The sequence below is a fragment of the Lutra lutra genome, chromosome 5 (genome assembly GCF_902655055.1).
Source record: "Lutra lutra chromosome 5, mLutLut1.2, whole genome shotgun sequence".
Taxonomy (NCBI): Eukaryota; Metazoa; Chordata; class Mammalia; order Carnivora; family Mustelidae; genus Lutra; species Lutra lutra.
This window is the reverse complement of record NC_062282.1, coordinates 151,352,437-151,368,275: the sequence shown is the minus strand read 5'-3', so window position 1 is coordinate 151,368,275 and position 15,839 is coordinate 151,352,437. Positions and strand designations below refer to the sequence as shown.

The following is a 15,839-nucleotide window of genomic DNA, read 5'->3' as shown; positions in this document are numbered from 1 at the left end:
ATAACAAGGATTCTCCGCACAACGCCGGCCAGCAGGTGGGGCTCAGCTGTGACCCTGCGGTGCCTTCAGACCCGTGGCAGGTCCTGTTGGTCATACATTCAGATAATCACAGTAAAACACTCAGCAAGTGCTTCTCTTATGCCAGGAAGCTGTCTGAATATTTTATGTATGAACTCACCTGCTCCCCTGAGGTAACGTCACACCGTTCGTTCCAGCCCAGGACCGGAGACAAGAGCCCCATAAGACTTATAGGCCAGAGCATGTGTTTATTTGCCAATGTCAAAGCTTCTGTCCCTGTCGGGGAAGCCCATAATGTTCAGACGGTCACATCTGAAAGCCTGGGCAGGAACTACCACAACCAGAGTTCCCCAACGACCCGTGAGAGAATATGGCTTTGAGAAATACTCCATTATTAAATCATGGAAATGTGCAGTTATGAAGCCTATCCTGACTGATTATTATCCCCACTTTTCACCCCAGGGAAAGAGGCAGAGAAAAGATTCAGTAACTTGCCTAGAATCAGGATTATGAACCCAGGCAGGCTGCCTCTCTAGTCCATTCTCTCGACCTCAACAATATACAATCCCCTGAAGGTTGTCCTGCACCTATTGACTTCATCTCCAAAACCTGTCCCCCATTCCAGGCCGTCTTGCTCCCAGATGCCTGCATCAGGGCATCTACCTCTACCACTACCTTTTTAGGTTCAGTACCTAGAGCCTGTGAATTAAATTAACAACAACAAAAAAAAAGATTAGCAAGAGAAAAGTCAGAATTTTATTTCAGTACTAGGCAGTTAGAATTTGGGGGCTGATAGCCCAACTTAATAGGGAAAGCAGGGGCGCCTGGGTGGCTCAGTGGGTTAAGCCTCTGCCTTCGGCTCAGGTCATGATCCCAGGGTCCTGGGATCGAGCCCCGCATCGGACTCTCTGCTCAGTGGAGAGCCTGCTTCCTCCTCTATCTCTGCCTGCCTCTCTGCCTACTGGTGATCTCTGTCTGTCAAATAAATAAATAAATAAATAAATAAATAAATAGGGAAAGCAGAGGAGGAGATGGTACTTAAGAGGGAAACAAAAAACTTCTAGGAAAGATAAATGGCTGCTCAGGAGAACATGAGAGGTATTATTGATGGTTTTGTAACAATGGGCTTATCAGGTTATAAAAGCCACTCTGAAGGGGATTTAGAACAACTGAGTTATTTTGGGAGGCCTTGCTTTCAGGCAGATAAGGGAGTTCAAGGAAAAGCCTATTTTCAGATGCTTTCAGCTCGATACAATTTTCATGCCCCAGTGATGTATTCTGGACTCCTTCACCTACAAGGGCCCTTTGCTCATCTCCCTGCTTTCTTTCTTCCTCCCTCCGGCCCCTTCCACACACCTCTCCCCTCTTGCTGTAGTGATCTTTTCAAAATGTCAGTATGACCATCTCAGTCCCTGGTTTGGATGCTCCCCGTAGCTCCAAGGGTAAAACCCCCAACCTCTGACGAGGTGTGCAAGGACTTGCTCCCCACCCACCCCTTCTCTCACTGAGCTGTAGGGACTCCTTCCACGGCTGATCCAGCTGACCCCCTCTGCTGGGGCCAGTCCTCCTTCTCCCCTGGGGCATATCACTAACCTCATCTCCCCAGGAAGGCCCACTATCTTCAGACAAGGGAACTTCCCCCACTGTAAGCTTTCTGAGCTCCATGGACTTTACCTTTCCAGGACTGGGTGGAGTGGCCAGAGACAGGACGCCGGCTGGGTAGTGTCCCTGCTAGTGTCCCTGGTATCGTTGGTGACTCAGGCATGTCTGGCACACAGCAAACACTCAGAACATTGGTTATGAATGAAAATAGAAATGTGGTATCCAAGGAAAGAAGGGACCGCTGAGGGCCGAGGTGAGGCTTAGGGCAGGACTTCCAAACTCTCATGGGGCAGGAGATTCCCTTAGCATCTGGAGAGGACAAAACATGCTTAGACCATGTTTTGAAATGCTTAAAATATATTGCATCACACAAGGAGTACTAATATTAAATGCAATTATCAAAATATAAAAACACAAATGTGGGAGGTGCCTGCCCGGCTGGCTCGGTCCGTGAACTCTTGATCTCAGGGTCCTGAATTTGAGACCCATGTTGGAGGGGGGCTTGAATTCATGAGCCTGAGCTCATGACCCTGAGATCAAGGGTCCCGTGCTTTACCGACAGAGCCAGGCGCCGCACCTCATTCCATTAAAACATAGAGAGGCAGGGCTGATGAACACGAGAATCACCAAGCAGAAGTGTGTTACTGCTCTTCAGAGGCACCTGCGACACCCATAGTCTGAAAGTCCCTGAAATTTCTGTGCAGTGGTCTCAAATACCACTCATTCTGCCCAACTTCCCTCACCTCTGTTCATAACTGGAGGAAATGCTGCATTGCAGTTACAGATTAGTAAACATTTAAGATGGATTTTTTTTCTTTCTCATCTTATCTCCTAGACCTCCCCAGTTCCAGGTCCCTGGACCACAGGTTGAGAAGCCCAGGAGAGAAGGATGGAAAGACCAGCCATTGCCAAGGGCCATGCCAGAAAATCTCCAGGAAGGCAAAGTGGGCTGAGGGCTGGCAGGTGATCCCGCTATGGGGGAGTTTTCGCTCTGTAGGAGGCAAGACAAGGGAAGAAGGACAAATAGCTTGGAGTCTGGGGAGAGAGCAGGACTTTTCTGTGCCCATTTGGCTCCATGCTTTCTTCTGGGTGGGGATCAGAGATGCCAACCCCAGGACAGAAGCTGAACCCTTGGGTGAGGAGGTGCTGCTCCCCAGGCCTGAAAGGGCCTGGAGGGAGTCTGGCTGTGGACAGTCCCTGAGGAATGAATTATTTCAAGGGCACAGAGAGCGTGGAAAACTGCATGGGGGCCCAGCAAATGCTCCCGTTTCAAAGGAGAAAGGTAGGAGTCCTCCAGGAGCTGGGACGGCAAGACCCCCACCACAGTGGGCAGAATGAATGAACGAATGAATCCAGGAACAAATGAATTAAGAAACACCGGGCCTCCCCTCCTGGGGATGTCACTTCTGCAGGCTTCTGTTCTCTTGCCAGGACCACCCCACTTCCAGCCCCCTTCTGGTGGCAGCACCGGCTTTCTTGGGGATGTCCCTTCTCTCCCTCAGCTTACAATCCCAGCAGGACATTCGGGCATGGCATTGACAAACTGGCAAGTGCGTGGGGAATCCCTTCTGGGGAAGACTGCTCCCAAAATGCCATAGCCTGGACCCCTGTGGCTGCCCAACCACCGGCTCGGGTGTGTGGCCCCCTCCAGCCTTAGCCAGAGCCCTTAGCCCCTCTCCCACTCCCCTTCACTCCAGATTTTACACTTCTCGAAGTCGATCACCACCGTTCTCCCCCACCATGGCCCTGGATAGTCCCATTCTTTTTTTTTTTTAGATTTTATTTATTTATTTGACAGATAGAGATCACAAGTAGGCAGAGAGGCAGGCAGAGAGAGAGGAGGAAGCAGGCTCCCCGCTGAGCAGAGAGCCTGATGCGGGGCTTGATCCCAGAACCCTGAGATCATGGCCTGAGCTGAAGGCAGAGGCTTAACCCACTGAGCCACCCAGGTGCCCCAGATAGTCCCATTCTTGATAGAGGCTTTGCAATCTCCAGGATTCTCTCTCCATCCCTGGGGCATCCCTAATTCCGGTTCCTCCTCCCCAAAGCCAGAGTGTCTGTGGGAGGGGACTCTGATGAGTTCCCCAAACTTTTGTCACAGACAGGCCATCTCTTTAATTTTTACTGGTTTAATAATTTTCCTTAAATCAACTTGCTTTTAAACTTAGACATTTAGATAAATTTAAAAACCCCTGTATCACAGTCCAGATGAAAAACCATTATCCCTTGCCACAACCAGTAGATGCCCTGTAAAAACACAAGAACACAGTTTCCTTCAGAAGACTCCAACAGGGGCGCCTGGGTGGCTCAGTGGGTTAAAGCCTCTGCCTTCAGCTCAGGTCATGATCCCAGAGTCCTCTCTGCTCAGCGGGGAGCCGGCTTCCTCTTCTCTCTGCCTGCCTCTCTTGCCTACTTGTGATCTCTATCTGTCAAATAAATAAAATCTTAAAAAAAAAAAAAAAGACTCCAACAATGGCTCAGTGGGTTAAGAACCTGCCTTCGGCTCTTTGGGTCATGATCCCAGGGTCCTGGGTTCCAGCTGGGAGTCAGCTTCTCCCTCTCAGACCTATTCCTTTGCCCCTCCCCCCTGCTCATGCATCCCAGAGTTCTCTTTCTCTCTCAAATAAAAAAGGCGGGGGGCATCTGGGTGGCTCAGTTGGTTGGGCGACGGCCTTCCTCTTAGGTCATGATCCCAGAGTCCTGGGATGGAGTCGTGCATGGAGCTCCCTGCTGCCAGTGAAGCCTTCTTCTCCCTCTCCTCCCTGCTCCTGCCCTCTCTCACTATCTGTCTCGCTCTCTCCAATAAATAAATAAAACCTTAAAAAAGAAGAAGGAAAAGAATCCAACAAAGCCTCGTGTCAGTTCATAAAGTTAATTAGGGGGCCCCTGGGTGGCTCAGTCGGTTAAGTGATGGACTCTTGGTTTGGGCTCAGGTCCTGCTCTCGTGGTCCTGCGATGGGGCCCAGGGACAACCGGCTCCGCACTCAGCGTGGAATCTGCTTAGACTCTGTCTCCTTACTTGCTCCCGGCATAAATACCTCTGCAGAGGCTCCCGCCCAGACCCTCCCGTGCTCCCCGGAGCACATCCTACCCCCAGATGTGGACCCGGGCTGGAAGGAAAAACAAACCCCCAGCGACTCCTGGTCTGAAGCCTCTCCCACCGGGCGGAGCCTGCGAGCAATGCTGGGAACCATGACTCTAGGAACTGGAAAAGGGCTCTCCCCAAATGCCCGGCCCGAACCTCAGTAGGACGAATCCTTTTACCGTTTGCAGTTTGCACCCGCCCCGGTTTCACCGAGGGCTGGGGAAAGAAGGAAGGCCGGAACGCCCCGCGGGGAGGGGAGAGGCGAGGGACCGCGAAGGGCCGTGGCCCGCCTCACCCTGAGGTCCCCCTGCCTCCCGCCCACCCGCGCCACCCCGGGAGCCAGCCCCGCTCTGGACTGGCCACTGTGCCCAGCACCCGCGTAACAGCGGCTCTTTTGCTCGGGAAAACGGCCCGCTGCCCGCACTCTGCGGAGCTGTAGCGCCTCCGGCAGCCCCCTGCGCGCCCTCATCCCGCCGACTGAGAAAGATTCTGGAAGGCGAAGCGCCGGGGGCGTGGTGCAGGCAGCGGCCACTCCGGGCCAGCCTCCCAGCTCGAGGCACCGCCAGCTCCAGCTGCACCTCGCGTTGTTGTGCGTTGTTGTTACGCCCGAGGGTCCCGGGGTAAAGGGGACGTGGGGTCTGGGGCTCAGCTAGAAAGGGGCAGTGGGTCCTAATGGAGAGATTAAGAAACCGAGGTCCCAGCCGCCGCTCCCCACCCCCGGCTCGCCACCTCCCCTGCAGCCGACCCGCACTCGCGAAGGCCCCGGCCTCGACCTACCCGAGGCGGCCCGACGCCGGGGCCGCGCGAGCCCACGCAAAGAGCCACAGTCCCGGGCCGCGCGGGCGGGATCCCGGGAGCCGCTACCCCACCCCGCCCCCTCGCGGTGCTGGCGGCGGCAGCGGGTGATGCGGCCCCTTTAAATCCGGGCCGCCCCGCCCTGCGCTGCCGACTCCGCGGCGGCCCCGGATCCAGGCCGGGCCGCGGCTCTCGCCGCCCAGCCTCGCCGAGCCCAGCCCGGCCCGGCCCAGCCGCCCAGTCGAGGCCGCCCGCGCCGCCCGCCCCGCGCCCGCGAGGAGCCGTCAGCGCGGCGCCCGGCCCGTGTCCCCGGCGCCGCCCGCCCGCGCCCCCGCCCGGCCCCGGGCCCCCAGCCCTATCCCGCCCCGGGGCCGGGGCCCCCCACCGCCTCCCGGCCCCCCGCGCCCCGGCCCCGGCTCCCCGGGCCATGCGGCCTCGGCCCCGCCGGCGCCCGCCGCGCACCCGAGGAGATGAGGCTCCGCAATGGCACCTTCCTGACGCTGCTGCTCTTCTGCCTGTGCGCCTTCCTCTCGCTCTCCTGGTACGCGGCGCTCAGCGGCCAGAAAGGTGAGCCCCTCCCCCGCCGGGCCCCGCGCCACATCCCGCACCTGGGCTCACCTGGGCGCCGGCGGCCGTAGCGGGGTCCGGCCGACGGCCGCGGGAGGCGGCCGGAAGCCGACGCAGGCGCCCCTTCCCCGCCCGGGCGGCGCGGGAGGACGCCCCTCCCATCCTCGCCCCCACTTGTTTGCTGCCGGAATAGCGAAATCCTCCTCTGGCCTGGGCTGCGCCGCCGGGGCCGAGCGGTCGGCGGGGGCCCGGGGCGGCGCTCCGGACCGCGGGATCGGCCTTGATGAGTACGGCTGCGCTTGTACTAGGGTTGGTCGCTCCCGCGGGCGACCTAGGGACCTTGGAGTTTCCAGAGAGGGGCAGAGACACAAGGTCAGGAGATGGTCGTGGCCAGGTGGCCCCAAGGTACCTTCTCCAGGCACCTGGACAGGAGCAGGTGCAGTGTCCCTGAGACAGGTGCGAGGGGGCAGCCCGGCAGCACCCTCCACCCCACACCACCTCTCCACGCCAGCGTAAGGTGGGGGGCCGCTCTCTGGGGCCTCCGCTGCCCTCCCCCATGAGGTCTGGCCCCAGGATTCCTCGGCGGGGGCCTGGGTGCTGGGAGAGCACTCCCGTGGCTGCTGGCCCGCCGCTGGCCTGGTGAGTAGCCCACCCAGCCTCGGCTACCCGTTAACTTATTTCGTGTGGTCTCATCGGACCTCCAACCCTCCACCTGAAGTTTGGGCAGGCTGGCCAGACTACCACCACTCCTCTGAGCTTGGTCTGCACACCTGGGGATGGGGGCAGGGGCAGGCCGCAGCTCTGGCTGAAGTCGCTTGATGTTGGTTGGGACTGGGACGGCCAGGGCTGAGGAGGCCCTCACAGGCCTCATTCCCCCTGGCCTGCAGCATAGAAGCCTCCGGGAAAAGCCGCTTCCTTCCTGCCTCCTGGCCTTCCTGCGGGAAGTCTAAGCGGGATGGGCTGGGGCCAGCTGATTCTCTGCCTCCCTCCTACCTCCTGCTTCCCTCTTTTCTCAACCCCATGCTACATGAAGCTGGAGGAGGGATGCCTGAGGGAGGCTCTGGAAACTTCCTGACCCTCCAAGCCCCAACGACCCCCACCTGCCTCTCCTGCCTGACCAGCCCCCAGCCCACTTCGGTCCACCAGCCTGTTTGGGTCAGGGCCTTAAGGCTCCAGAGGTCCCTGGGGCCTGGCACAGGGAGGGCATGGCTGGGGCAGAGTTCTCTGGAAGTCTGTAGGTTGGGTGTGTCACCTGGGAGAAGGCATGGATGGGGCAGAGTCCTCTGTAGGTGGGTGTGTCATCAGGAGGAAAGCATGTCAGACCTTCGGGACAGTAGCCACATAAGCAGGGTGGCATGGAGACCAGGGTGGTCCTGGATCCAATGCGCTGGGACACACCTGTCTGCCCGTGAGTGGGCTGATGAGCCCTTGCACCCCATCTTCAGCCAGGCCGCGTTCCTGTGCGCCTCCTGCAACAGCCAGGTGCCCTCATCCTGAGATCAGGAGTTGCAGTGCAGGTGTCCCCCAACACAACCCCTTCTCTGGGAGCCTGGCTGGCCCAGGGAACTGACCTCCAGGAGCAGCAGAGGGACAGCGGACACCAGAAGCTCCATCCAGGGCCCACTGTCTCCAAGGGGGCCATCCAGGAGGCTGGCACTCCAAGCCAAAGACATGTGGGGCTCAGTGGCAGGGGTCCTCACAGAAGCCCAAAAGCCTGTGAGGCACGGTGACAGGGTGACCAGGCACTTCTCTGTCAAAGGCTGTTCCTCTTTTAGGGGGCCCGGCAAAGCCAGGTCTTTGGAGGCCTCAAGAAGAGCCTGAATCTGGGCTCTTAGGCAAACCCTTCTCCTTTGTACGTGTAGACACCTGCACGTGGGGAGGCCAGGCCTGACCCCAGCTTCTGGCTGCAGTAAAGTGAGGGGTTTAGGACAGGGCTAGCCCAGGCACCAGTACAGAGGGGAAGGGCAGAAGAACCCGGATCTGTAAGAAAGGTAGGCTGGGTGCCAAAGAGGAAGGAGGCAGCAGGAGCAAGTGGCTTCCTGGAAGCCTAGGGCCAAGGGCCAGGAAGGATACCTAGGCCTTGGCCAGCTGGACCCTGCATCCGGGTTTGGGGCCCACTTTCATAACCAGCCTTGACCAGATTTGTGCAACAGCTCCACTAGCACTCAGACTCTGGCCCTGAGCCAAGCACCTGCTGCAGGCCCATCCCCAGGGAGAACAGCAGACCCTGTGGGGCTGGCCTCAGCCCTGCCCAGCATCCCAGCAGCCCGGATGTCAGCAACCACTGGCACCCTCCTTGCCCCCTGCGAGGGGGTTTGCGAGGCCTGGAGAGGAGACCACCCCGGGCCCACCTGCACATTAACCCCACCCCTTCACGGGGCCTGACACCTGCCTGTGCCCCTTGGAGCCTGTTTCCCCTTTCCTAAGTACATGGCACATGGCCTGTGCCCAGCTTGGCTCTTAAATCTGTTTCTTCAATCAAGGGGGGAACCAGGGAAAGACTGTGGTCCTTGATCCTCAGATGTCCTGATTACTTTGCCTTTGGGTGGGGGGAGGAGTGGGAAAGGCACCCTAGTGGGGCCCCAGCTGCTGTCCTTCCCTAGGGCCAGCTGCACCCAGACCAGACCTCCACCCTTCCTCCCTGGGCTAGGAAGGTGTGCAGAGAGAGAAGCCAAAGTGCCCTCAGCCCTAGCTCCCAGGAACTTCTGTCCCTTTGCCCCTCCCCTCCCTTGAGCCACCCCCCTAGCCTGTTCACCGTGGCAGTCCAGCCACCCAGCCTGAAAAGGTCGTAGGGGTGCCAGGATGGCTTTGCAGAGCCCCGCCACCTAAGGCTCAGCCCAGAGAGACGCAGGCACAGAGCTTGAGTTTCCAGCTTTGCGAGGCAAAGACAGTGGACCCAGGACCAGGGACATCACGGACGATGGTCCAGTTGGGGACCTTGTAGGCAGGGCAGGAGCTGGGCAGGCTGCTGAGGGACAGGGCCTGTGGTGTGGAGGGAAAGAACAGAAGGGTTGGTGTGGGCCTATTGCCTTCTGGTAAACAGAGGAAGTTCAGGACCCGGGGTTGGGGAGGCCCCTAGGAAGGGAGGTCAGAGTAGGGAGCAGGCTGGGCCCAGGCCTTGGTGGCCAGGATGACTCAGGTGCCCACAGCTGCCCATCTGGCTTGTCTGCCCAGGCGGGTGAAGGTGGAACAAAGCTTAGTCTACACAAGAGAGAAGGCCAGGGAGGCCACCTCCCCTCCCCCAACTTCACAGAACAGCTCTGAACTCCCTCCCGGGCCCTGAGCACTCCAGTCCCCGTTTCCTGTGGGACCGCTGCCCCAGAGGAAGAAGCTCGTGGTGCCTGGTGCCACCCCACTCTGGGCAGGGTGGGTGAGTGTTTGATGGGGGTGGTTGGCTCCTGTTCAAGGGGTCAGGTTTCCAGGGTAACCCGGCCACTGAACCCAGCACAGAGCCTCACAGATCTTGTAACCTGACTCTCCCCTCCCTCTTCTTGCAGGGCTGTCCCTGTGGGGCCAGCAGATGAGTCTGGAGTGCCTTCTGGAGGGCCCACTTGGCTCACCTCCCCAGCCTCCCCTCCCTCCGCACACCCTCCACCCCCCTTCCTCTTCCCCTTGGATTTAGCTCTTAGACCTCTGCCCCTTGCACCTTAAGGGGAGAGGGGTATCCCGAGATGACAGAAATTTGCCTTGGTCATGACCTTTGGTGCACATTGCTGGGTGGGGGTGGCCACTATCCTGGGGCATTCTGGGGGCTGGGACCCCACAGGGAAATCAAGAAACAGAAGAGCTGCCTAGGGTTGAGAGGGGAGATCTGGAAGGTTTCCTGGACTTGAACACTGGACTTTGAAACTAGGCCTGGAAGGCTTCATGGGTTTTCATTAGACCCAGAAAAGAAAAGGAGCTCCTAGGCAGAAGAGAGTGCACATGCGAAGACACAAACAGGAGCCAAGGAAAAGCCGGTGTAGGGATGACAAATAGAGCAGAAGCGAGCTGAGAACAGTCCCTGAGTGCACAGCCCCACGGGACACACCTGCACTGGCCACTGGTTGGGGGGGGGGATTGTTGTTTGTCTCATTCTTGCTCACTGGTCCATGCCAGACCAGTGGGGCCAGGTGCTTGGCACCCTGGGAATCCCTTTCCACTGTCAGCACCCTGGTGGTGCTCCCACTCTGCCTGCACCCCTAATGCCCCGCAGCTGGGGCCCGACTGGAGGTTGGAACACAGGTCCTCCTGGGGGAGGGGGACACGTGCTTAGTACAGGTCTCCAGAGAGCCAGGCCCGTGGGCATTTGGAGCTGTGTCCCCTTGCAGCTGCTGACTCACTGAGTGACCTGGGAGTAGTTCCTCAATTTCATTTATTCCTTGGAGCACAGGGAGGCCCTAACTGCAGCAGCTACCCCGTGGGGCTGGAGGGCGACAGAGAATCCAGAGCTGGTGCTTAGTGCACAATGAGCACTATTGCACTTAGTGCACTTAGTGCACAATGAGCACTTCCATTGCTACTTGGAGGACAGAATGAGAACCCAGGGAGGGCCATTCCCAGAGGGACTTGGGGCTGCCTGTGACCTCCTCTGTGAACACCAGTGAGGAGCAAAGGGCAGAAGCCGAGGGGAGGGAAGGGGACAGGCCAGGGGGCTGCATCCTTGTGCCCTGGGGGATACCCTGGGCATCGATCCTCCTGGAAGGAGTGGATACTACAGAAAGAACCAAGAGAGGGTTTGGGAGCCACTGGGTGATCATTCAGTCTAAGGACTGCCCCACCTGGGGCTGGAAGTGACCACGAAGCTCTCCTTCAGCTGTCCCCTCAAAAGTGAAGATAATGGGGGAGGGGGAGAGCACTGGAGAGTACTGATCCTGCCAGGGAGGATTTTTCTCCCTGCAGTGTGTCAGTGTGACCTCAGAGTGACCCTTATGCACACTCCCCCTGCGCGCGCGTGCGCCCACACACACACACACACAGGGAGCTGGCATGTGCACAGGCACAAGAACAGATGTAGGTGGACCATCGCACAGATGGGCACAAAAATGCGCGTGCTGGCATACTCCCCCGGCAGTAGGTCAGCGCTCGGCTGCCCCCTGGTGACAGCGTGCGAACTCCCACAGGCGATGTGGTGGACGTGTACCAGCGGGAGTTCCTGGCTCTGCGTGACCGGCTGCATGCGGCTGAGCAGGAGAGCCTCAAGCGCTCCAAGGAGCTCAACCTGGTGCTGGACGAGATCAAGAGGGCCGTGTCGGAGAGGCAGGCGCTGCGAGAGGGGGAGGGCAATCGCACCTGGGGCCGCCTAACTGGTGAGAGCGGGAGCGGCGCCCGCGGCGACCGGGGAGGCGGGGCGGATGGCGGGCCGCCTCGTCTGACCCGTCCCTCCCCGACCCGCTCAGAGGATCCACGACTGAAGCCGTGGAACGTCTCCCACAAGCACGTGCTGCACCTGCCCACCGTCTTCCACCACCTGCCGCACCTGCTGGCCAAGGAAAGCAGCCTGCAGCCCGCCGTGCGCGTGGGCCAGGGCCGCACCGGAGGTAGGGGCAGGTCCCGGCAGGGGCTGGGCGGTGGGGGGCGGGCCCCACCATCCCGCCGGTACCGACTCCTCATGCCCCTGCAGTGTCGGTAGTGATGGGCATCCCCAGCGTGCGGCGCGAGGTGCACTCGTACCTGACGGACACGCTGCACTCGCTCATCTCGGAGCTGAGCCCGCAGGAGAAGGAGGACTCGGTCATCGTGGTGCTGATCGCCGAGGCGAGTGGGCTGGGGGACGGGGTGGAGCATTCGGGGAACACAGGGCACGAAATAACAAGGAGGAGAAATGAAAACCGAGCAACATTCTGGAGGAAAACACTGCTAGAGGTTCGATTGTCAGTTTCATTCACAAATTTATGAAAAGTTTAAAAAAAAAAAAACATTTCAGCGCCCCCTGGTGGAGACGCCAGTTACCTAGGCGGCCCCACCCCCAGGGCCCCGGGTACACAGAAGGCCACTCCTGTGGCCCCCAGGCCCAGACTTACTCGGCCCTCAGGATGGGGGGGTTCACTCCCTCTGTGTATGGGGTCATCTGAAGCCCGCGCCCTTCCCCAAACCCCTTCTCCCAGGGCGTTTTGGGTGGCAGTCAGGCTTAGGGAGGGCACTTGGTCTCCCCACAGACTGACCCACAGTACACCTCGGTGGTGACAGAGAACATCAAAGCCTTGTGAGTACTGACGGACCCATAAAACTGGTGGGGGGGAGGGGCTCTGCAGAGTGTGGGGCAGGCAGGTGCCTGCTTCCCCTACATGATCCTGGCTTCCGATGTGGGAAAGGGGGCTACCTCTCTTCTCTGAAAGACAGTGAGTGTGTAGAGGTGGCCCAGCTCCCTGGAGCCTCATTGCCTCCTTAGGGTGGGTGTGCTGTTGGGTGATGGCTGCCTGGGGGGCCTGAGCAGAGGGACTGGGTCCAGCTAGCTCAGCACTGCCCCAACTGCTGTGCCTAGATACTGCCCACCCACTGGCCTTCCGTCCCCCCAGGTTCCCCACGGAGATCCATTCCGGGCTCCTGGAAGTCATCTCCCCTTCCCCCCACTTCTACCCTGACTTCTCCCGCCTCCGAGAGTCCTTTGGGGACCCCAAGGAGAGAGTCAGGTACGAGAACTCCCCCCTTCCCTGTGCACCCTGACCACCTGCCCACTGGTGCTGAGAACCCGGTCTGTGGGTGCCCAAGTCCCAGGCACTTCCTGGCAGTGCCTCCGTTTCTCCATCAGAGAATCCCTGCATGGGTTTGGGGTGGTGGGTCTGAGCTCCTGAGCCCTTGCCCCTGCCTTGCAGGTGGAGGACCAAACAAAACCTCGATTACTGCTTCCTCATGATGTATGCGCAGTCCAAAGGCATCTACTACGTGCAGGTCAGCACCGAGACCCTGTTTTGCCCCCGATCGGCCCTGGCCCCTGGTGGTGAGCCCAGCCCCACCCCAGTGCCCATCCTGAGTCCAGCCCCCCTTCTACCCACCCCTGTGCAGCTGGAGGATGACATTGTCGCCAAGCCCAACTACCTGAGCACCATGAAGAACTTTGCACTCCAGCAGCCTTCAGAGGACTGGATGATCCTGGAGTTTTCCCAGCTGGGCTTCATTGGTGCGCCCCTCCACCCCACCCCATGCCACGGACCTGACCAGGGCCCCTCAGTCTGGGTGACCTTGGCCTCTCTGTCCTTGTCCCTGCAGCCCTGGGACCACAGAACATCATGCTTGCGAGCTTTGTCAGGAGTGTCCCCTGCAGCCCCAGCTGGCCTGTTTCCCCTCGCCCTCTACCTCAGGATGTTGGGGCTCACCACACCCTTCTGTCCCCTCGTGCCTGCCCCTGCCTGTAGCTGGCCATGGGGCTTGCTGTGGGAGCCTTCTTAGTGACCCCCCACACACCCACCCAGCACCCCTTCCCCCCTTTCCACCCCCAGGGAAGATGTTCAAGTCGCTGGACCTGAGCCTGATTGTGGAGTTCATCCTCATGTTCTACCGGGACAAGCCCATTGACTGGCTCCTAGACCACATTCTGTGGGTGAAGGTCTGCAACCCCGAGAAGGATGCGGTGAGCAGGAACAGCACCAAGGGCGGGGCAGGGCAGGGGGAGGCACGCAGCCTCCAGCATGGACCGACACAAGGAGACAGCCAAGCTGGGCCCTCAGCTATCCCTATCCCTCTGCAGAAGCACTGTGACCGGCAGAAGGCCAACCTGCGGATCCGCTTCAAGCCATCCCTCTTCCAGCACGTGGGCACGCACTCCTCACTGGCTGGCAAGATCCAGAAACTGAAGGTGGGCTGTGCTACCCTTGGGCCTGGCTGGGGACAGGCAGAGCCCCAGGGAGCTGGGGAAGGTGGCTGGGGGTGGCAGGGCAAGTCCCCCTCGAGAGGGGGCCCTCTCTAAGTCTGTTGTTCCTCCTCGGTGGCAGGACAAGGACTTTGGGAAGCAGGCACTGAGGAAGGAGCACGTGAACCCACCGGCCGAGGTGAGCACAAGCCTCAAGACATACCAGCACTTCACCCTGGAGAAGGCCTACCTGCGTGAGGATTTCTTCTGGGCCTTCACACCTGCCGCCGGGGACTTCATCCGCTTCCGCTTTTTCCAGCCGCTTCGCCTTGAGCGGTCAGTGCTGGCACCCATAGCTCCACCCAAGGGGAGGGGCAGGGAGACCGCCAGGGGATCAGCCTCACCATATGCCCCTCTTGGGCCCCCAGCAAATGACTTAACCTCACCTTGCCTCAGTGTCCTTATCTGAAGAGGAAGGTTCAGCATGGTTGTTACTAAGAATAAGGCAGTGCCCACAGTAGCTCTGTGACAGTGGCCCATCACCTTCGTCCCTGGTTGCCTTGCACAAAACAAGGTCTACCCCCCTGGGTGGTCCCCCGCCTGGCTCAGCACCCCAGGGCTCACCTGCTATCCTCCTGGGCCAGGCCTGGCCTTTTCTGTGCCAGATGGGGGCCAAGGCTGCACCTCCACCCCTCTCCCTCCCCCACCCCGGCAGCAACTCACAGGCCTGTCTGGCCGCAGGTTCTTCTTCCGCAGCGGGAACATCGAGCACCCAGAGGACAAGCTCTTCAACACGTCAGTGGAGGTGCTGCCCTTCGATGTGAGTGCGGCAGGGGAAGGATGTGCTGGAAGGCCGGCCCCTCCCATGGCCACTGGCTTCAGCCCCTTTCTCTTGCCCCCCAGAACCCCCAGTCAGACAAGGAGGCCCTGCAGGAGGGCCGCTCAGCCACCCTCCGGTACCCTAGGAGCCCTGACGGCTACCTCCAGATAGGTGAGTGGGGGGCAGGCAGGAGGACACGGGGGTTGGGGGGATGGGGCTGGGCTGAGCAGAGGTCTGGGGCTCCTGGCTCAGCGCTGCCCTCCCTCAGGCTCCTTCTCCAAGGGTGTGGCAGAGGGCGAGGTGGACCCTGCCTTTGGCCCCCTGGAAGCACTGCGCCTCTCCATCCAGACGGATTCCCCAGTGTGGGTCATTCTGAGCGAGGTAAGCCGGGCAGGTCAGGGAGCCAGACCAGGGCTGAGCACTGAGGCCCCCCGCACCTCGCTGACCCCGAGCCCTGCTCTTCTAGATCTTCCTGAAAAAGGCCGACTAAGCCGAGGGCTTCTGAGGGTGCACTCTGGCCGGCCCTGAAGCCCCCTGGGAGACCCAGGATGTTGTCGCTGCTGCCCCGGAGGGCCCGGTGCCGCCGCCGCCCCAAGCCTGAGGGGTTCTGCCCGGCGCCCCGCTCCGCAGGCCTGGGATCCCCGCTGGCCCGGAGGCCCCAGGAGCTGGTGCTGCCCCCGCCCGCCCGGCCGCGGGAGGAGGCAGGCGGCCCCCACACTGTGCCTGAGGCCGGCCCTTGCCGCCCGGAACCGTTCGCATCCCCGGCCGGATCGAGCCAGGCCGTTTTAGAAGAGCTTTTTCCTGGGCGCCCGCTGTCTCCGGCGCGAACACTGGAATGCATATACTACTTTATGTGCTGTGTTTTTTATTCTTGGATACATTTGATTTTTTCACGTAAGTCCACATATACTTCTATAAGAGCGTGACTTGTAATAAAGGGTTAATGAAGCGCGTGCCTCCGGTGTGAGTGCGCGTTCCCAGAGCTCCGGCCGGTGGCGGGAGGCCGGGCGCCAGGCAGTGCCGCCGGTACCCGCGGCCACCTCGGCCCGCCGCGCCGCGCAGCTCCGCACGACCTCGGCTGCGCTTCCCCGAGGGCCCGGGCCTCCGGAGCGGTGACTCGCGGGTGGAGGCGGCGCGGAATCCCGGGTCGGGAGCCCAAAGCCCCCTCTGCTTCCGGACGACCT

The 15,839-nt window shown here is 60.2% G+C and overlaps 2 protein-coding genes across 3 annotated transcripts; one reads left to right on the top strand and one right to left on the bottom strand.

Annotated features, from left to right (window-relative positions):
* Nucleotides 1-1,044: 1,044 nt before the first annotated feature.
* Nucleotides 1,045-5,929, bottom strand: LOC125100230 (spidroin-1-like). Of its 2 annotated transcripts, none has more exons than XM_047730238.1 (2): nucleotides 5,483-5,929; nucleotides 1,045-1,929 (listed from the first exon to the last, which is right to left on the bottom strand). In XM_047730238.1, exons 1-2 carry the CDS (start codon nucleotides 5,927-5,929, stop codon nucleotides 1,903-1,905), a joined length of 474 nt encoding a protein of 157 aa, XP_047586194.1. In that variant the 3' UTR covers nucleotides 1,045-1,902. The 2 variants fall into 2 exon arrangements, with proteins under 2 accessions (XP_047586194.1, XP_047586193.1); XM_047730237.1 differs by lacking the exon at nucleotides 1,045-1,929 and adding an exon at nucleotides 4,366-4,921.
* A 6-nt stretch (nucleotides 5,930-5,935) lies between these two features.
* On the top strand, nucleotides 5,936-15,604 carry MGAT4B (alpha-1,3-mannosyl-glycoprotein 4-beta-N-acetylglucosaminyltransferase B). Its single transcript, XM_047730222.1, has 15 exons — nucleotides 5,936-6,067; nucleotides 11,170-11,355; nucleotides 11,446-11,586; nucleotides 11,670-11,803; nucleotides 12,205-12,251; nucleotides 12,565-12,678; nucleotides 12,862-12,937; nucleotides 13,052-13,166; nucleotides 13,486-13,616; nucleotides 13,734-13,841; nucleotides 13,978-14,171; nucleotides 14,577-14,655; nucleotides 14,739-14,826; nucleotides 14,924-15,036; nucleotides 15,122-15,604. The coding sequence occupies exons 1-15, from the start codon at nucleotides 5,971-5,973 to the stop codon at nucleotides 15,143-15,145; spliced, it is 1,647 nt and encodes a 548-aa protein (XP_047586178.1). The 5' UTR covers nucleotides 5,936-5,970; the 3' UTR covers nucleotides 15,146-15,604.
* The last annotated feature ends 235 nt before the right edge of the window (nucleotides 15,605-15,839 follow it).

What these genes read in the sequence shown, in the direction of transcription:
- MGAT4B (XM_047730222.1), top strand. Translation starts at nt 5,971, where the DNA reads ATGAGGCTCCGCAATGGCACCTTCCTGACGCTGCTGCTCTTCTGCCTG. An exon ending in CACCTGGGGCCGCCTAACTG is followed by an intron (nt 11,356 to 11,445) that starts GTGAGAGCGGGA and finishes CGACCCGCTCAG; the next exon opens with AGGATCCACGACTGAAGCCG. An exon ending in GGGCCAGGGCCGCACCGGAG is followed by an intron (nt 11,587 to 11,669) that starts GTAGGGGCAGGT and finishes ATGCCCCTGCAG; the next exon opens with TGTCGGTAGTGATGGGCATC.
- LOC125100230 (XM_047730237.1), bottom strand. Translation starts at nt 5,929, where the DNA reads ATGGCCCGGGGAGCCGGGGCCGGGGCGCGGGGGGCCGGGAGGCGGTGG. An exon ending in CCGGCGTCGGGCCGCCTCGG is followed by an intron (nt 4,922 to 5,482) that starts GTAGGTCGAGGC and finishes TTCTTTCCCCAG; the next exon opens with CCCTCGGTGAAACCGGGGCG.